A 21,037-nucleotide genomic window follows, 5' to 3' on the forward strand; every position below is an offset into this window, starting at 1 on the left:
GTGGGAGTGGGCTGGGGAAGTTCTGATTGTCTGGGTAGCAGAGTCACTGAAGCCCACCCAGGGACTCAGGAGAAGTATCTCAACAGATGGCGTGATACAGTTCACTCCACGATTGGCACATGGTCGCTAGTGCCCACCCTGTGCCCAGCCCTGTGCTGGGTTTGAGGGATGAAGTCACAACCTCTGTCTTCCTGGAGACAAAGCCCAGAACTCACAAATCTGCCTCCTGGATTCCCCTCTACCCCACCTGTACTTCAGGAAGCAGTGGTATTTGGGTTCATGGCTATCTTCTGAGAAAAAGGGCAGTTAACACCCGCGTGCTATGATAAGACGTTAGCAAAATGCAACATGCCTAATGTTTGTCTATTTGTTTTGAAAAGTTCCCAGAGAAATGCTCTTCCTCATTTGGGTCTAAAGCTTCCTTTCTTGCTCCTTGAATTTTTGGCACTTCTTTGGTTTCAGCCAAAGTCCCAGGGAACTGGAAATTCAAACATCAGTTCTACCACCAATTCAACAAATATATACAGATTACCTAACTCATGCCAGGCACCATGCAAGGCGCTGGAGACTCAGTCATGCACAAGACCTGAGAGGCCCCAGTAGGACCGTTCTCTGGTTGAGGGGATGTGCTCCAGGGAGGCTTGTGGCCTCCGCATCCAGACATTGTCCCCCTCCCCCAGCCTCCAGAGGCCAGACCTGGCAGAGCCAACACCGCTGCCGTGTCTGACTCCAAAAGCCTGAGAATCTGCCAGCCTGTTGTTTTCAGAAGCTTATGGACTGGGCTTGGCTTGTCCAAGAGGAAAGCCTTCCTGCACAACTATGGAGCCTGCCAAGTTAACCGCTTATCTCTCCAGGACAGGTCTTTTTTTGTTCTGTTTGCTGCACGTTAGGCCCTGCCAAGGGTGTGGCCTGTGTGGCCTTGGCAGCAGCCTCCTCAGAAAAGGGCAAAAGAAGGAAAGGACAAGGGATTCTCCAGCACCTATGGGTTAGGGCTGGGGATGGTCCAAGTGCCGAGGAAGAGAAATTTTCTTCCGTGGCCTTGTTCTCTCATGGGGTCCTTCTCTCCCCATTTTGGCTACTCCCAGGCTTTGTAACATTCTGTCCTCTTCCTCAGAATAAAGCCATAAACTTTCCAGGACCTTATAGGCTTGTTAATTTATTGGGTCCCTTGGTTCTTAGCACAGTGCCCTGCCAGTAATAAGTTTGGTTGTTTGAATATGTGAATCACTCAACAATCAATTGATGAAGGAGTGAATAAATTAAGCCTTTATATTGGATTACAATCAAGTAAAAGTGGTCAAAAGCTAATTCAAATCCAGTTAAATGAGGTAGCCCAAGCTAATGGAGATCACTTGACATGAGAAACCCAGACCTCTCAAATTTTATGTCCAGATTTAAAAATATGCACGTGCAAAACAGGTGTCAACTCTTCCTCAGGTGATGTCCTACAACCACAGTATCAAGAACCAATCAATTTGAAGTTGACTGGGAGCGTTTGAGATCATATAACCTGCCCCCTGCCCAGTACTGGGATTCCCTCTCTAGTATATCTCTATCTTATATCCTTGATCTTCCACAGTGGCTATCCAAGCCTTAATGACATGTGAAATAAGCCCAAATCCCAGAGGGTGGCCATACGTAGATACCCCACCTTGTCTTTGCTCCCTCAGAGCAACCACAGTTTAAAGAATGAACCAAACCCAGAGCTGGACCAGCCCCTCCCAATGACTAACCATGACCAAGGCTGTTGAGACTTTGCGCTTCATCACTGACCATTAAACATGGTCAATCATCTCTGCCCCTCTGGATGTCATAGGATGGATGGATGGATGAAATCTCTGCCAAGTATTTCAAGAGATGGATCACAAAAGTTAGGCCACATTCTTTTTCTCTTAATATTTAAGAGCATGAGCTTTGAGCCAAACAGACCCAGGCTTTTTTAATTTATTTTTTTAATTGAGATGTAATTGACATACAACATTATGTTAGTTGCAGGTGTAGACAGACCCAGATTTTAAATCTCAACTTTGTCCCTGCATGTCAGTAAGCAAGTTCTTTAACCTCTCTGTGTCTGTTTATTCATCTATAAAATTAAGTTATTGATGGTACCTCTCTCACTGAGTCATTGTCATGCCTAGAAAGTAGCCAGCACACTGTAAGTGTTCAATGTTCACTATTATTTTTAACTATGTTATTTTGCAAGTCACACAGAAAATTTGAGCTCTCATAGCTGTCAAAGAAATAGTCCAATAAGATGATTCCATTTGTAAATTGGCTTACACTCACCCCCAAAATAATCCAGGATTATTTGAAACTTAACTAAATATCCTAAGCACTTTCCCCCTGGAGAAAAGAGTGAGTCACAGTGCTGCAATGTATAAACTTAGAACCTCACAGGGTGCTGCAGCCAGCAGGCTCCCCTTCCCCTGTCCTGCCCCCAGTCCCCTCCACAGCCTCTCCTGCTCTTCAAAAGCCCCAGGGGAGGCGATTCATCAAATCTTCTGGCTTGCCCAGGCCAGCAAGCCACCACCCTTATTCTTCCAGGGTCTAACTGAAATGCTTTCTGACTCCTTTTCATGAGATCAGTGTAATTGAGGTTGGCAGGGCCTCACCCACCTGTCCACCATCACCATCGCACCCACCCCTCTTGGATCTGAAGGCTCCTTTAAACATGAAAAATTACGTTGACCTTCACATATGTCAGAACTTATACTTTCAGGGTTCTTTGAGAACATATATTTTTACTCTGAATTCAGCAGTACTTTTAAACAAATTGCATCTTATAATCACATACATATGGAGACAGTAATACACGACATGAGAGACATATTCTTTATCCCATCTACAGACATTCATTCCCATTCGGCTGCTTGGAACCCTTGTAGTAATACAACAGCCACCCTAACTGAGGCTTTTCAGCCTCCGGTCTCAAACTCCTGCCATCCAACCTCTTCTGCTGTGGGACAGCTCTGTCCCTTAGACAGAGTCCATCCTGGCAGGCCATCAATAGATGTGACCTGGACCGAAAGGTGTTTGCTCTCATCTGGCCTTCCAACCTAACTCACACAAACTTCCCTGGCTTCTGAATGACAACTCTTCCAGTATTAGAAAATACTGTTGTATTTCCAAAAGCTGTTCACATTAAATATACTCCGTTGCTTCTCCCAGATGGTTTCCAGGACTCTTTACTCCATTTTATTCATGCACTTCTTAAAATCATGGTACCTGATTAAGATATGGTATTCAGAGGTAGTGTGATGTGCAGCAAGCTACCAGGAGGACCCTAACTCTCTGTGATGTGGACACCGTGGTCAAGATTCTATCCCCTTCTATAGCTCTTGGCATATGTCAATCTGACAGGGACTTTATCCTGTAAATCAGGCAGTTCTGGGCTTGAATCCTGGCTCAGCCTCTTACTTGCATAGCTGTGTGATCTTAGACAAGTTACCAAACCTCCCCAAAACTAAGTTTCCTCATCTTTAAAATGAAAATAATAGCAGATGAATTTTCCATAGCTGTGTGAGAATTGAATTAAACAATGTATTACAAACACTAAAGATGGTACCTAGACATAGTTCTCAAGATACATTAGCTATTATTTTGTATGTGTCATTTTGTGTCACTTTAGGATGTGCTTCTGTCCTAACATGAGGATAGGGCCTCTTCTGTTGCTCCCCATTTTCTTCATCATATTCTTGACTTAATGTCCTCCCTCTTCCACAGATGCAAAATACCAGCCCTGATCAGCCTGCCCTGGCTCTCTCAATTCATGTAACAAATAGTACTAACCAAGCACTTTCTAGGCACCAGGAATGCAATAGTGAACAAAACAGATAAAGCCCCTACTCTTCTAGAGCTCATGCCAGTATGAGATAGACAATAAAGAAATACAAGTCAGGTCAGGCAGTGAAAGATGTCATGAAATAAATGCAGCAGAAAGAGGGGTAGACATAACAAGGAGGGAGTTCTAAGTGGACCTGACCAGATATCTGAATGAGTGAAGGAGTAAGGCCTGCAGACATCTGAGTAAAGGTGTCCTGCACAGAGGTAACCTCAAGTGCAAAGGCCCTGAGGCAGAGTATGAGGAGCGTCTGGGGAACAGCATGGCACCAGCACAGCTGAAGCACGGTGGGGGAGGAATAGAAGCAGCCCAGGTGAGGTCTGAGACAGCTGGGAGACAGATCACACAAGACTTTGAGACGCTGAATAAGACAGGCTTTTACTCTGAGAGGCAAAGCCACTGAAGGGTTTCAACCAAGGTGAGACATGAGACGACTACTAAACGGATGAGTGTAGAGGATAGATTATAAAGATCAAGAGGAGAACATGTTGTGACCCATTCCCCCTCCCTTACCTTCCAGGACAGAAACTTGTCTTCTGCTTATAAACAACTCACGTCCCTGTCCGGCTGTAAGGATAAAGTGAAGGAACAGCAGCCACAAAACCCTCTCAGAGAAGATAAACAGGACAAACTGAAGGGTGGGCCACCCTGAATAACCTTTTATTAACGTAAGATTCCTCTGTGTGATAAAAGCTCTCCACCATGTTTGTGCTGAACTGTTTGTCTGGTGGACCTCCTCAAACTGGAGGTTGTATAGAGCAGAAATCACCCCTTGTCCTCGCTGAGGGATTCCAAAATAAACCTAAGAAGCTATTAAATAAGTTACTTAAAACGAAAAGCAAAGGGGAGGAGGAAAAAATTGTTAAGTGATCATTTAACCTGGGGAAGGGAAAGTTGAAAATAAATTTGAATTTATTTTTCCATGCAATGAGTTGGACAGCATAGATGACACTCTCTCCACTGCAGAACTTGAGGGAATCCAGTTGATCATAAAGCAGAGTGTGATCATGGTAGGAAACAAGATGGGATACTGTGTGAGTAACCTAAGGAGATTTAGAAATCATGATTCCCAGCCCCTAGCATATGGAAGGTGTGCAACAAATATTGAAGGAATGGATACCATTGTGGGTAAGATGATTCTCCAGGAGACAAAAGACAATCCTCTTAGGCCCTGGGACATTTCCTCACAGAAAACAAGAGTGGGAAAGGAGGTGGAGCAGTTGCAAGGCTTAGCATTACAGCACGTGGAAAGGGAGTGAAGCACAGATGTGGCAGGTCCCAGACATGAGTCCAAAGCGCATCATGGGTCGAAAGGCCACACCCTGAAAGTAGGTGACCAAGAATTCCCTTTTCATCTCTTTCAGAGCTTGTTTTCTCAGACACACCTTGCTCTGAGCTTGTCTACTCTTGGAACACAAAGCCCAAGCCCCAAACACAATGGACAATGGGCCAAGCATGGTGGTCCACAGCCTGGCTTCAAACTTCCTCTCCAACCTGCACTTCCCACCAGGCCCCACCCTTAATCTGGAGTGACGCCAAACTGCGTTTGGTTCATACACATACCACGCCACATCACACTGCCTTGTCTTTATTCTGGCATCCTTGCCATCTAGAGCACCCTTTTCCCCTGTGCCCATCACTCAACTCCAGGTTCACACCCCTTTCACCTGGCTGACTCCTTCTCAGGCTTTAAGACTTATCTCAGGTGCCATCTCCTCCACGGAGCTTTCCTTGAATCCACAAGGATGAGTTAATGCTTCTGCTCCGTGCTTCCAGAGCCTCGGTGGTTGCACCTACCATTGCACTTAACACTCTCTTGAAAGTTTGGAAAATCTGTACTGAGTGTGTCTGCCTCCCCAACGATCCCATATTCACCCACACATATTCACATTAAACTGCGTCCTTCTAAAGGCGAGAACCCTGCTGTAATGCTTATTGAGCTGAAGCTCTTAGGCAGTGAATTTGCAGGCACAGGAGCTCCCAGTCTGATGAAGAAAATGCTGCAGCTCCTCAGGACGCTGCTCAGCAGGGAGAGAGATCAGAAGAGGCCTGAGGAGGCCGAAGGGAGACAGAGCAACCGGCTGAGCTGAGGGGGTGGGGCCCCTCCAGGGAGACTCCCTGGAAGAAAGGACTTCCTCTGAAAGGAGATTAGAGTTCTGCCCTCTGCCAGATCACTTCCCCCACCCCAATTCTAGCAACCAGGCCTACCTGTCCTTCCAGAGTCCACTTAAATGCCACCTCCTGTATGAAGCCTCCTGTGATCGCCAACCCCTCACCCAAAACTAAAAGTAATTTCACCCTCCTCTGGACTCCTAAGTTTGTAACTTCCCAAGAGCATTTATCTGTCTAAAAGTTTACCAAGTTATTTATGTGGATGTTTTTATCTCGATGTTATCATCTAGATTGAAAACTTCAGAAGAGCAGAGGCTAATTCTTACTAGAACATTGCCTAGAACAGACTAAGCACTCACTGAACATTTGTTCATTCAGTCAACCAACACTTGTTAAACATCTACTATATGGCAAGCACAGAGGTCTCGAAATTTCAAGAATAAAGCATGGTCCCTGCCCTTAAAGATTCAGAGGCTAATGAATGGGTGGGAGGGTAGGTGGGCAGACAGATGGATGATAGATAGGTGAGTGGCAAACGGAAATTAAAATCCTTTCTCCAAATTGGGGATCAACAGAGGTGAGGCTTAGAACCTCACCCCCACTGTTTTGAGAGAAATCTTCTGCATCCTTGGATGTTTTGTTGCCCTTGTCTAGCTTGGATTAATACTTAGTCTATAGGCACACACCTGATCATCTACATTTGCCCTCTGACAGCACTAAATTATGTTTTCTACCTTTATCTTGCATCTACCTACCACTTCAGCATTTTATTAAAAATAATAATAATAATAATATGGGAGAAATATGGGATTCACATATAAATCAAGTATAAAAATCAAATGAATAATCATATCTGACTTGATTGTTTATAGTTGATGATGCGTGATCAAAACTGAAAGTTTCTGTAATATGACTGCCCTTGCACTGTTCACCATGTAAGAACTTATTCACTATGTAAGAACTTGTTCACCATGTAAGAACTTGTTCGTTATGCTTCAGAAGATTGGAGACTGTTGAGAATTAGGCTTGGGGTTGATTAATGATTGTGCATTGAGTCCCCTATGCAGAATTTTATTGTTGTTAACAACCATTTGATCAATAAATATGAGAGATGCCCTCTCAAAAAAAAAAAAATCCTTTCTCCAAAAGACCTCCTTCTAGTTCATCTAGCTTCTTTGAGTTCTTGAGAATCAAATCCACACTTCAAGTTAAAAAACCTGCGGATGCAAGAACTATTTTACTTTGACCCAAAGTCAACCAGGAAACCATGGGTTTGACTAGCCAGACAGCTCCCAACCTCTGGACCTGAGCCAGGATCCACTCCCCTGGACTCTTCTGGAAATAAAGGCCAACATGAATGTTTTTCCTGTTATATAAAACAGGAGTCTTCTTATTTAGATAAAAAACATTACACCCCTACAAATACAAACATGTACATACTATGATACATAAGCACACATACAATTTACAACCTGACTTTGCTGGGTAAATCATTAAATTCCACAGAAGAGGCCCTGGAGAACCAGCAGTGCCACTCAGACTGGCTACTCTCACCCTTCACTTGTTCAGAGGTCATGACACATCCATCACCTTGCCCGGCCTCCCTGTGTGGCCCGATGTGAGCTGCAGCTTCCTAGTGGGTGCACTTGAGTTGTCCTTTCCCAACTCCCCACCTCAGAAACTCAGAAAAGAGCGAAGTCAGCATTTTCCCAGGGGAGGAGTACAGTGGTGGGAAGGAGTCAAAGACTTCCTGCTCTGACCCAGGGGCGGAGAGGCCCAAGACAATGAGGAGAGGAGGGTGGAGATTGTGAAGGGCCCAACCATCCAGTCAGGGAACTGCTGCTCCTGGCCAAAGGCCCCTGCCCCGGGGGCACAGCCCTGAGATTAATTTTCACTGCCCTGCCCATGCTGCCCTGAGCCTGCCTCCAGGTCTGCCCCCTCACCCCCTGTGGGCTGGGCCTTGGGCAGCCATGTGCCCTCCTGTCTGCACACAGTGGGTCCCCGTGGGAACTGTGCTTGAGGGATTGGAGTCTGAGTGAACTTCCTGGAAGCCCAGGGCAGGCAGCACCAGGTGGGTGGCCAAGGGAATGTGTATGCTTTGCCTGTACAGCGGGAGGGACTTAGGGCCCACTGCATGGGGAGCTGCACAATCTTTCTCTGGAGAAGGGGTGATTGAGCTGCTCCGGTGTCTTGGAATTGGTCCCATATGGAAGCAGTGTGTCCACAAAGGCTGTGTTCACACCCCCACTTCCGACTGTCACCCCATTCCACATTTTGCCAACCAGAATCTCCAGGACAGGGCCCCAAACTGGCATCTCCACCCTTTATTCTCCAGAAGACTTGCCTCACCTCCTTCCCTCCCTCCCACTAGTAAGGAACATAGTCCTAACCCAGATGTAATTGCCTGAGGTGAGGAAGCGAGCACAGCACCAGAGCTCTGGGAGGATAACATGCTTTCGCTCCTTGTCCCAACAATCGTGACCCTGTTGATTCTTAGAACAAATTTCTAAAAGCTTTGCTGGCCCAGTGGGACTTGGCCGCATGCATGGAGTTTTGTGAAAATAGGGAGACCTGGCTAGATGCTGAATACAAACTCTCCATGAACTCCATAGCCTCTAGCTCTATATTCAATGTAGACCCCTTGGTGGCCTCTCATTATACCTGCCCCCACCCACACCTCCAGACTCACGCCCCTGCCCTCCAGGCCCACTGCAGGCTCAGCACTGAGATGATCCTGCTCTGCAGGCCTCCGGGGGACAATCTTCACACACTTGGTCATTTCAAGTCTGTGCCCCTGTTCTGCTGCCAGCCTTCAGGTCCCATGCATTCCACTTCTCTCTCAATAATCTGGGCAACTTAGAAATAGAGACCTGAGAAATTAGCTGAGGGCCTTGATCCATATAGACAGATCCCTCAGACCCCAGCATCCTTCACTGCCACCTGAATTCTGGAGACTTCTCCCCAAGGAACAAGGACAATTGCTCAAAGGAATGACAAAAGCGTTTTATTAAAGATTCACCTGAAGGTGGATAGAGAGGAGGAGAGGAGTTGGCTGGGACACAGCGGTTCTTGCCCCGCCCTTGCAGGGCCAGTTGCTGCCAGGCAATGGAGGAGTTTGGTCCTGATGTAAAGGGATATCAGGGATCTGGGAGATGGCATTGGGCTGGAAGGGGACATGTGTCCCTGATAATTCTGGAGAGGAAGCTCCAGGTTGTATTCTCCTCTGTGCATGGGAGGTGAAGAGTCAGCTGACACCCCTCCCATTCCGGGTAGATCACCAGGCCCAAGTCTAGAAGAAGCTACCAAACTCTGAGAGGGCAGAATCCATGCCCTGGCACCGAGGTGACACTGGTAAGATAAACCCCAGTGAGGGCGGGTAGAGGCGGGGGTGAAGGAAGCACAGGGACACCAGGTTAAGCCCAGCTGGGCTCAGGGGCTGCAGGGACCCCGTCTCCTCTATCGGTGTGACCGCTTGGTGGTAGAGACAGTCTTGCTGGTGGAAATTCCACTGACACCACTGCCCAGTGCAAAGCCACTTCCAGAGCCGAGGCCAAAGCTGCTGCCCAGGCCAAACCCGGAGCAGTTTCCCAATCCTCCACCAATGCCTCCAGCACTAACGCCACCACCAACCACAGCTGCAGGGGAAACAAAAGACATGGTTATTCCATCACTGCCAGCAACCAGGAGCCTCAGCCCCAAGCTGGGTGAGAGGATGGCCACGGCAGGGGCAGAAGCTACTTACAGATGGTCAGGGTACTCTGGCATTCTCCAGACATTCTGTGGGGAGCAGAAAGAGCAGTGCGTCACAGCACAGCCCCAAGCCCTGCTTTGTTCAATGAGGAGGTCTCAAGCACCTAGCCCAGCTTTAGGTGGCCAAATCTAAGACCTGACTGTTAACCTGTATCTACACTGTCCTGGTTCATAACGCACCAGTGCAGAACTGAAGAGGTGGCCCAGCAGAGGTGCAAACTCCTGGCACTGGGTCTCTCCCTTCGTCAAGTTCCCACCCACCCCGCCTTCCCGCCCCCTCACCGGCTCTCCTCGCCCTCCAGCAGCTTGCGGTAGGTGGCGATCTCTACGTCCAGGGCCAGCTTCACACTCATAAGCTCCTGGTAGTCGCGCAGCATCTTGGCCAGCTCCTCCTTGGCCTTCTGCAGGGCAGTCTCCAGCTCTGTAAGCTTGCTATTGGCATCTTTGAGTGCCAGCTCCCCACGCTTCTCAGCATCAACCACAGATGCCTGCAGAGTCTGGCACTGTAGACAGAGCATCGGATAGGCACTCATCAGAGTCCTGCTACTAAGGCCTCTATGCCTGTCCCCTCTCCTGTGTGAGCTTTACTTGGGTTAAGATGTCAGCATTCTGTCTGCCCTCCTCCCCACCTACCCTGACCCTTATACTTATCATTCACCCCAGCCAGGGTCCCCCGTGCTCCCCATCAGATTGATGAGTTGAGATGAGGAAAAATCAGTGCAGCAGAGAGCCCAGCAGCAGAGGTGCAAATCCATGGCACTGGATCTTTGCCTTCCTCGTGGGAAACAAGGCCCTAAGAAGCCTTGTTTACTGGGGAAATACGTTTCTTACTTGGAATGGAAATACTCCGTTCTTACTTACGGAAATGAGTTTCCAAGAAACTTTATTTACTAGGCTGTCATGTCGTATTAACAAGGATATTGCTGAAAAGATCTGGTATGGCTTACGTAAAGAGCCACAAGTGCCCTGCAGACAAGCTCATGATCTGCTGGCCCAATGCCTTGTCTTCTTGTCTACTATGGAGACATCTGCCTTAGGCCCCGGCCCTGTACTGCACCTGGAAGGTGGAGAAACCCACCTGCTTCTTGACAGTCTCTATCTCAGCCCGCAACCTTTGAATCATCCTGTTAAGCTCTGAAATCTCAATCTTGGTGCATTTCAGGTTGTCACCATGTTGGTCAACTGTGATCTGGAGCTGCTGGACCTAATATCCAAGGAAACACAGGGAGCCAGGGGTCAGGATGTTTGGGTAGGGTCTCTTCTCCAGTGATGCCTGGAAAATCGGTCCATCTCTGACTTCTCTTGGGTTTAAGCTGGTGATCAACTGCTCACAGACATTGAAAACACAGTCTCAGACACCCCTCTCCTCTCCTGAAAGATCCCCAACACCCACCTTGGTCTGGTACAGAGCCTCGGCCTCAGCCTTGCTCCTCTGGGCGATCTCCTCATACTGGGCACGGACCTCAGCGATGATGCTGTCCAGGTCCACACAGCGGTTATTGTCCATGGACAGCACCACAGAGGTGTCACTGATGTGGCTCTGCATCTGGGACAGCTCCTGCAGGGAAAATGTCTCACATCAGGCCCCCATGGAGAGTCTTCCCTAATATCTGACATCAGCAATCTGCTGTTGTAATGGAAATGGCTATTCCACAGGCTCAGATGGAAGCAGAGCTGGCATTCCCAATGTGCAGGGAGGGGAAGGAAGGTCACATTTCTATGTAGAAATCAAGTGATTGGTGACACCTCAAGACAGAAAAGGCATGCTTCCAATCTTTTCTGTTCCCTGGGAACTATAAGCCAATCTGTCTGTGGGTGCTGAGTATATGGGATAGAAGAGAATGGAATGGATATATTCACCAGAGAAATACTAAACAGCAATGAAGTCTATCCCATGCAATCTTTATGTCTAATCACCTCTTCTAAGACAACAGCTAGTTTCAAGAACCTCCCAGTTGAATCTCCCCCTTCAACCCATTTTATGACCTTGCTGAGAACCCATTCAGCAAGTAAGGGAACTGGAGGCCTTTCAAAGAACTGTGAATTGCCACAAAAAGCCTCATAGATGAGGGATTCCCTTCCCTGCATGGAGGGCGATGGGGTCCTCACCGCCTCATAGAGGACCCTCAAGAAGTTGATCTCATCATTCAGAGAGTCCATCTTGGCCTCCAACTCCACCTTGCTCATGTAGGCAGCGTCAACATCCTGCATGAGAGGGAGGGTAAGAGGCAAAGCGTAGGAATTACACCAGGGAGAACGGGTGTTAAGTGACACACAGAGGTGTTCTCAGCAGCATTTAGGGAAGGCTTCTCTGCACCAGGTGAGATGGTAAGAGACTAATCATTTGACATATTCGGCCCCTAAAGACACCTGCAGACATGGAAGTTAATTATCCAGATCGGCTTTTTTCCCAGCCTTAATTCCTTAGCATCAGTTATCAGATCCTTTGACCACATAGATCGGATAGTACCGAGTAGGTTGGAGATGAGGCAGAGCTGGACCAAACCAATGAGTCCAGCTGAAGCCCAGTCCCGAGGGAAGGGGCACCCTCACAGCACTGCCCCGCCCTCCCTCCTCTCTCACCTTCTTAAGGACCACGAACTCATTCTCAGCAGCTGTGCGCTTGTGAATCTCACTTTCATACCTGCGTGTGGGAACAGGAAGGAAAAGCATATCTGCTGATGGTTTTCACACATCTATTTGGAAATAGCCAGCTAATTGGTTGCATTTCCCCATGTTCATACAGATATTCATTCAACCTACATTTGTTGAGTAATTACCATGTATGAGGTACCAGTCTAGACCCTGATTTATTCCGAGAAGTGAAAAGCAAACTCTAACAAGACTCTTTTTCAAGAGATGAGATATGAGGAGAACCAGGAACAATCTGATTGATGTGGTTTCCACAGAAGGGCTGTCCTTTTGACTGGTAGTGGATTACATTCTCAGGAGTGCTGCTGACACTCTGGCTCTCTTTGTTTGGTGTGAGAGTGAATTGAGAAACAGAGTTGATATTTTCTTGGCTGCATCCCATGGTGAGCACAATACGAGCTCCTACGCACTGAACATTCATTCTATGTTCAGCATTATGCTACCTGTATGCTACCTGCTTCCTCTTTCTCATCTAATTCTCACAACTTAAAAGATAGGACTATTAATCCCATTTTAAAGATGAAGAAAACTGCAAGTTGTCCAAGATCACACAATTAGTAAATGGAGGAATCCGTTTTCAAGCCACATCCATCTGTCTCTACAACCTATATTCTTCTGACCGTGCTATACTACTTTTCATCTGTTTGGTTTCTGATCTTGCTTATATATGACAGACCCAGATCCCTGAATGTATCATTCATTTTCTGTTTGGGGCAACCTAGAGTTGCTAAACCTCATTAAAAAGTAATCATATAGATGCAAGGGAACCAACTAGAGGAACTTCCTGACCTGCCCTGGGATCTCTTCAGAGCCTGAGATTTTAAATGACTGAAGAGGAGCCCAGGGAGGCTGGGGCATGGCTGAGCAGATTGGGTGGGATCCCCTCCAGCCTCTCCACATACTTGGTCTTGAATTCCTCCACGCTATCCTGCATGATCTTCAGCTCAGACTGCAGGCGTCCTTTGTCATTGACCAGAGTATCCACCTGCTTCCTCAGGACACTGATGTAAGTCTCAAAGATGGAGTCGAGGTTTTTGCCAGTCGTGGTGGTCGTCTGTTGCTGGAGCAGTTTCCACTTGGTCTCTAGGACTTTATTCTGTTGCTCTAAGAACCGCACCTATGTTTTTAAAAGGTACCAACCAACTGATGAGGGCCTGAAGCTCTGGCAGGAAGACTGGCCAAGGCCAACACCAACCCAATCAATCCAAGCCAACCAGGTGGCCAAGAGCCACTCAAATAAGGCTACCATGTCTCAGTTCCAGGCACCAGCCACTGAGGACAACATGGTGGCCCCACTGCACAGCAGCCAATGGGCCATGTGTGTTATGGAAAAGAAAGCACAGCCAGAGCAACAGGGCCTGACCGTGCTGGAATAACAACTGCCTAGCCACAGGATCAGAGGCCCTGAGAGGAGTTGCTGAGAAGAACATTGAACTTTTATGAAATAATAAAATAAAACAAAATTAGGAGAATCGACCACAGTCTAGGAGCTATTGCATTCAAAGTGACCCTGGCCCAAGGCAAAGGAATGATACATTCACTGAAGGTTTTTTTAATAAGCTTACTTAGAAATGGACCCAGTGCAGCCCTGTAAATCTGGGCACAACTGAGTATGAATTTTTAAGATCAAGGCCCTAGACATTCTGAGTCTCAGCTAGATTCACTCCTACAAGGGGACTTCCCTGAACTTTCCCTCTCATTATGAAGAGATCTAGCCAAACAAACCAAGGTAGCAGCTTAGCATGACATTCCCTCGTTATGTGATTCAGAATAAAAGGAAAGCAGGTAAGGGTGACTGATCCGAGTTTGATGAGAGGAGGGGAATGGGACAAGGAAGAACCGAACCCTTGACCTCGCTTTCATACCTGCATGTCCTTGAGTTACAGCAAAGCCTCTTTAAGCTACTATGGGTTTATTCAAACTAGCAAGAAGAGCAAATATTCCCACTCAGTCTTCTTGAAGATTGTTCATTCTTTCCCCATACATCTAAGAGGACTAAGACTTCAATGCACAGTGAGCCAGGGCATCCTTGACCAAGTGTGCTGCACACTTCCTGTTCAGTCATTCATCTTTGTATGACTCAGCTCTCTGGCTCCTGCTCTGCTTGCCATCATCCATCAAACTCGGCTGTAACTGAGCTTAAAGACCTGAATTTCTAGACCTTGCATGAAAAAAGAAGTTGGATTACAAAAAGAAAAGGAGGGACCCATCCCCTCTTCAAACAGACTCAGAAATGACCAATGTTGCCCCAAGTCAGGGTGTTGAAAGATGACCTTCTAGGGTCCTGTGGGGACTTAGATCTGCCACTGTGCTTGGTCTGTTAATTTAGGAAACCAGCTTGGTTTCCTTCTACGCCAACAACATAAGTGCCAATAGTTAAATTGTTACGTTAACTGTAATTCATTACTAGTTAATTATTAAATTATTAACCATGTTATTTCCAAAACCAAAATCTATGAAAAAGGAGAGAAATAATGTACAGCTGTGGTGACTGGACCCAGAAAAGCAGAACGACTTGTCCAGTATCACGCAGCACTTCCAGGACAATCCAAATACTGAACTGCTTTGAGCAGCCCATCTTCCTAGCAGCCATGGGACAAAATAGAAAGACGCAGAGCGGTGACTTCCCTTTAGCAGCTGGAAAGTGGAAGCCCAGAGATTCCGTGCCTTCCAATGCCTGTATCAGGCCTGGGTCTGAGATCTCAAGACTCAGGAGCCCTGGCCTCTTGTCTGGCCAAGGACACAGCTCACCTTGTCGATGAAAGAGGCAAACTTGTTGTTGAGGGTCTTGATCTGCTCCCACTCCGCAGTCCGGACCTTCTGGATATTGGGGTCAATCTCTACTCGGAGTGGGGTCAGCAGGCTGCTGTTGATGGTGACCTGTTGGATCCCCCCAGCAGGGCACACAGGGAAGCCAGGACCACCCATTCCATTGAAGGAGCCCCCATATCCACCAGCACTGAAACCAGCCCCAAAGCCACCAGCCCCAAAGCCACCAGCTCCAAAGCCACAAGCAGCCCCAAAGCCGGCACCTTGCCGGGACCCAGCCACACTGAGGGAGATGCTCTTGTTTCCCCCAAGGCTAAAGAGGTTCTTGCTGCCGAAGCCTGAAGAAGAGTAACGGCCTGGGCCCCCAGACCAGGAGACCGTGCTGAAAGCAGACCTTTTGCCCCCACCTACGATGGCTGAGTTGCAGCTAAAACCCCGGGGCCCGCTTTGGACACACTGCTGTCTAGAAATCATGGCTGGAGAGAGGGAGAGTGAGCTCCAAGTCGTCAGAAGTGAGAGGGGCCAGGCCAGTGAATGCTGCAGCCTTAGTCTGGGTCTCTTATATGTGCTGGAGCAGCAGGGCTTGGTTGCAGGGGCATAAAGGGAAAAATCTGAAACATCTCTGGGCTTGGCCTTTGGCACCGGCCCATCCTTCTAGCACCTACTGTGCATGTCACTAAACACACCTACAGAAGTCAATCGGAGGGCACACCCCCCTCCAGGAGCACCTGAACAGGTGCCCCAGGGCCTCCTGGAACACTGGCCCCTGTCTGGGCCCAGCCCTCCAGGCCCCCCACCCACTGCACTGACATCTCACCAGCCTCCTGGCAGTTTCCCTGTTCCCGACAAGATGACCCATAGCTCATTCTCTCACTCCACAGAATTTGGAAACTGAGGGCCTAGGTCCAAGTGCACAGCCTGCTCTTACCAGTTCTGCAGACCTGGAGAACATAACTCTCTGGGGCTCAGTGTCTTCACCCACAAATTGGAAATAATACAAATATTTATCTTCACCTCCTCCCCAGAGGAGTCTGTCCACCTGTAGTGAGGGTCCTAGAGCCAGGACCAACTCCTCATGCGGCTGAACACTCACTCAACCTTCTAGTGAGGGTTTATTGAGGACCAGCTTTGTGCAGTGAGATTGTGATTAACAAAGTGCTTTGTAAACGGCCAGATGCTGCATGTATATTTGCCATTATTGTCATCATTATTCCTCCATGTGCACTTGGTCCCACACACACACACAAAAGGGGAAATTCATATTCAAGCTTTAGAGCCTTTCAAACCTGGATGAAGACTCACCTTGCCTTGACACACAGTTATTGAAGACCTGCTAGGTGCCAGGCATAGCGTTAGGGACTCACCAGAGGTGAGTCTGCCTCAGTCCCCTCAAGACTCACGTTCTTTCTCTGGCCTCTGTTCAGGCTAGTGTTTGCAGGGTTCTAGATCAGCCTTTGCCAAGCTAGGTCCCTGCTTTGTGTGCTCTGCTGCTCTGTTTGCTGTTCCACCAGGACAGAGCATGCTCTATTTTCCCATAGTGACCCCAACATTCAGGGCAGAGGCTTGTAACTTTTTTGGTGCTAGCAACCCCTTTAACAGAATGATGAAACCTATGAGCCCCATCTCAGAGCAATGTTTTCAAATGGAAAATCCTAGTTTTAAGCCTGAACTTAAATTCTTCCCAACTGAGTGCAACAGATCTGTGTTCAAATCCTTTTGTCCCTAACTAGCTGTGCAGTCTTGGGCAGGTCACCTAACCTCTCTGAACCCATTCAACCCCTCCTCTTACCTAGAAAATGGGACACCTGCCTCATAGATCATGAGATGATGTGCCTACTATGCCTGGCACACAGTAGGGCAGTAGGCACTCATTTTTATGATGTCCAAATTTTGCCATTGCCACATAGGAAGAGAAATCAGATGAATCTGTGGCCCTCTCCTCTTCTCAATCCCTAATGACACTGCTTTTCCAAATCTGGGGGCAGGACCTGGATAATTCCCACAGGCCCAAACCCTGGCCAAAAGAAAGCTGCTATGGCAAAAATGCACATCTCCCTCCATGCAAAGGAGAATGCAGGGCCCATAGGGTATGAAGAGGGTGGTCAGGGGAGCCAGTTCTCAGGACCTGGCTGCTGGGAGGGTTGGGCTGGCTGGGAGCCCTCTGTCCTCTGCCATCTCCTCCCCCCAGCCCACCTCCACCTTCACTCCTTCCCCTGCCCTCCTCTTACCTCTGTCTCTGATCTGCACCCCACCCTCTATCCCACCTACTTCAGCTTGGCTGAGCTCTCCCTGCCTGTGCCCAGGTGACCCCTAAGTAAATGGAGGGTCAGGGGAAGGACCCTGGCAAAGGCCCCTAGGCTCCATCCAAGTCCATGGGAGCAAGCCTGAGGGATAGTCTGTCCACCTGTAGTGAGCGTCCTAGAGCCAGGACCAACTCCTCATGTGGCTGAACACTCACTCATCCTTCTAGTGAGGGTTTATTGAGGGCCAGCTTTGTGCCAAGCACTGTGCTACATGCTTTGTATACAGGTTATAATTTTATCTTCCTTAAAGATCTATGCAGCTCTATCACAGCCATGCTTATATATAACTTGGAAGCTCAGGGAGGTACAGTAGACCCTGAGCTTATACAGTAGTGTGTGGTGGGGCCAGGACTTGAACCCACATCAGTCTGGTCCCAAAGGATCTGCCCTTCCTGGCCTCTCACCTGTATCATACTGCCTGATATGAAACGAAGTCAGTCTATCTACTTTGTTCAGTGGCCAGTCCAGAATTTGGCACCTGAATGAGCTTGATTGAACAAATTGCTCAAATTGAGGGGGCTTTTAGGGCATCGAATCTCAGGGTGGATATGGCTGCAAAGGAAGATGAAGCTCTCCAGGTCTCAGGGGCTGCAGCTACAGGAGCAGAGAACAGCTGGAGCCACCCCTTTGGGGAGATGAGGTCTGCTTTCCTGCATGGGGAGGAGATGGAAGGTTCCATCACCAGGATCGTGGGCTGAGCGAAAGCCTGGCGCCCAGACCCATGGCTATCTCACCTGGGTCTCTGTATCCTCCACTCATGGCTCCACTCTCCCAGCTGCCCCTAGAGGGGTGGCAGGGCCTTTCATGGACATCCACAGAGCTGAAGCCCAAGGTGGCCCGTGACATATTCCTTGTGTCTTGCCATCTGTGGCTCCAACACTAGGAGAAAATTATGTGGTGTTGTACCTGGAGTTGCGTCCACTCATGTCCTAAAACATAAAGCACATGGGGTGGAAGGGGTTTTCAGATAGATAGTATATAATATACAATCAATCTTACTTTGTGCCTGAGGGGCACCCAAATCATGAAGCCACAACTGAGGTACTTCTCAGGAAATTAACACAAAATTGAGGCAAACACCATCCCTGAGACAAAAAGTAAAAAGAGGTAAAGGCCACCATGCTTTTCAGATAGAAGGGACTCTCCTTTAGAGCTGGATACTGGGTTCTTTTCTTATAACAGTTCCATCCCTCACAAAAACCCTACAAAAGAGGTGTTATGCTCAGTTTTAGAGCTACAGACATTGAGGCTCAGAGAGGTTATGTGACTTGTCTGAGATCACACAGCTAGGAAGTGGAGAAAGTGGGAGGCCAGTCCTATTTAACTTCAAAGCTTGTGACCTTAATCTCTACACCACGGTGCTTTATACCAGTGACTCTGCCCCCATACACCACTGGCAGAAAAAAACATACAGCACCTTACACAGACCCATAGCTTATGGTCCACCAGAGCAGCAACAGGTTCTTGCCCAGAATACTGCACGTTCCACAGACGTGTCTCAGTTCTTTCTGTTCTTGCTTTGTCACATGATCAGTTGTTTGGTTTATGTGGCCCTGTCCTTACAAGTACCCAATAAGGTATGACACTGTCCTGAGGGGCCAATTCTGTGTCCTCCAATTAACTAAATCCAAATTAGCCTAATTAACAAATCCTATAATAAACTCTTATAAGGAAATCCTGTATTAAACTCAAACCAAACAGGAAGAAAGTTCTAGACCAGAGCCACATTTGTGGACTTACTAAGTCAGAATTGCCAGAAGTTTACAAAACCCTCAAACTGTAGCATGAAAAAGTGGAGGCACACATACCTTCGGTGCACCCCTGAGCCCTTACCTGAGTGTGGGTTTCTTTCCCTAAAAAAGGGAAAGATACCTCCTGCCCCCCTGGGCCAGAGTCAGGGTACTGGACAAGGGGACTACTTGGCAGTAATAGGTAAAAGCTGGTCTCCACCCTACCCCCACAGCTTCCTCTATTGTCCTCCATGGCCCTTCCCCCTCGGGCAGCTGTTCCCCATCTTGTCAAAGTGGGTGAGCCGCTGACAGGGGCGTGGCGCAGGGGCCAGAGGGTGTGTTTGCTCAGGGCTCTCTGGGTGAGGGAGGCAAGCCCAGCATTCAGCCCTGGATTACGGGGATCTCTCACTCTCAGCCCCAGATGTGGTGTGCACTGTGGGAAGGTGCCCCCGCCCTCCCTGGCCCGGTCCTCCCATTTGGTCACCAGGCCTTGCCATCCACTGGGCCTGAGTCACTCTTTGGGGAGCCAGAGCCAATTGGGGATCAGCAACTCAGCAGAAAAGGCCCAGTCAGCGTTTCAGGAAGGAGACAGTGAGTGCAGGGAGAGGGTGGGGATGCCTAGAATCAAGGACAGGGTGTGGGGGTGGGATAGGGGGACTGCCTGTGCACAAGGTCCTCCCTTTCCCAGAGGATACAGAACATTCTTTCCTGCTCATCCATCCTGGACACAGGCAAGCAGGGTTACCCAACGTGTTTGGGCAGCAAAACCATCCTTGTCATTAAAAGCACGTGGAAAGCCCCATTTGTAAAACAGATAAAAGGAGAGATGCTCTGACTGGTGCAGAGAAAGCAACTCTGAGCCTCCTCAGCACCTGGCCTCCCCCAATCCCTGACAGCCTCCCCAAGGTCCTCAGGCTCCAGGAACTCAGTGTGGAAACCCCTACGTCCAAGCTATTTCTGGACAGTCACCAAGTATTTCTAAGCAACACATTATTGTTAATGGATCTTCCTGGCCTGTAATAGAATCTTGAGTTTTGTTACATGATATGTAAAACATCTCTGGATTTTAAGCCAGAAATATAATTTCACTAAAATTGTTTGTTTTACTCTGCCATTATCAACTTCTTCCCTCTCTTAGCCCCAGTTTTCTCACCTATGAAATGGGACATTTGGACTAGAATATATCCAAATCCCTTCCAGCTCTGACACCCACTGCTTCTCTATTTCTTTTCTATAAAAGCAGCATAACCCAGTTGTTAAGAACTTGGGCTCTGGAGCCAGACTGCTTGGACTCCATGCCCAGCTCTGCTACTCACTAGCTGTGTGACCTAAGACAAGTTACTTAACCACTCTGTGCCTCAATTTCCTCAACTGCAAGTTGGGGATGGTAATAGTATCACCATCATAGGCTGCTGGGAAGAGTGAACCAGCTGGAGGGTTGACAGCCGTGCAACTCAGCAAGCACTCAGGAAACCTCAGCTATCATTCCTAGAGGTGGTGCACATCAGGGGGGTGTACTTCCTTCCCCTGAGAAGAGAAGCATCAGCCTGAAAGTGTGGCTGCCTCCCCCAGCTGGAGACCACCCAGGCTGCTGAGAGGGAGCTGATTTAGTGAGTGCTAAGCTTTTGTGTTCCTAAGCTGTGGTTTAGGGTTTGGCACTCCCACAGACCTGGTGGGGGTGCTGACAGGGCACATCTGGGTTCCTTCCAGGAGGACTGAGTGATGGAGCTCAGAAGGGAGGGCACATCCAGAAGGGTTTATTCCAGCAGGAGCTCTTTTGTTGTTGTTTGCCAAGGAAGGGAGGGGTAAATGATAGCCTCTCTCAAGCACTTCAATGTGGTAGGAGAGTTTGGGGGTGGAGGCGGTATAGGGCTGGGGGG

At 48.3% G+C, this 21,037-nt stretch overlaps 1 protein-coding gene across 1 annotated transcript; it reads right to left on the reverse strand.

Annotated features, from left to right (window-relative positions):
- Positions 1-8,935: 8,935 nt before the first annotated feature.
- KRT4 (keratin 4) lies at positions 8,936-15,670 on the reverse strand. The gene is made up of 9 exons (XM_036915182.2): positions 15,107-15,670; positions 13,258-13,472; positions 12,287-12,347; positions 11,813-11,908; positions 11,097-11,261; positions 10,782-10,907; positions 9,986-10,206; positions 9,696-9,730; positions 8,936-9,588 (listed from the first exon to the last, which is right to left on the reverse strand). Exons 1-9 carry the CDS (start codon positions 15,596-15,598, stop codon positions 9,410-9,412), a joined length of 1,590 nt encoding a protein of 529 aa, XP_036771077.2. The 5' UTR covers positions 15,599-15,670; the 3' UTR covers positions 8,936-9,409.
- Between the last annotated feature and the right edge of the window lie 5,367 nt (positions 15,671-21,037).

The sequence above is a fragment of the Manis pentadactyla genome, chromosome 10 (genome assembly GCF_030020395.1).
Source record: "Manis pentadactyla isolate mManPen7 chromosome 10, mManPen7.hap1, whole genome shotgun sequence".
NCBI classification, from domain to species: domain Eukaryota; kingdom Metazoa; phylum Chordata; class Mammalia; order Pholidota; family Manidae; genus Manis; species Manis pentadactyla.

What these genes read in the sequence shown, in the direction of transcription:
- KRT4 (XM_036915182.2), bottom strand. Translation starts at nt 15,598, where the DNA reads ATGATTTCTAGACAGCAGTGTGTCCAAAGCGGGCCCCGGGGTTTTAGC. An exon ending in AGGCTCTGTACCAGACCAAG is followed by an intron (nt 10,908 to 11,096) that starts GTGGGTGTTGGG and finishes CTTGGATATTAG; the next exon opens with GTCCAGCAGCTCCAGATCAC. An exon ending in CCAGAGTACCCTGACCATCT is followed by an intron (nt 9,589 to 9,695) that starts GTAAGTAGCTTC and finishes TTTCCCCTGCAG; the next exon opens with CTGTGGTTGGTGGTGGCGTT.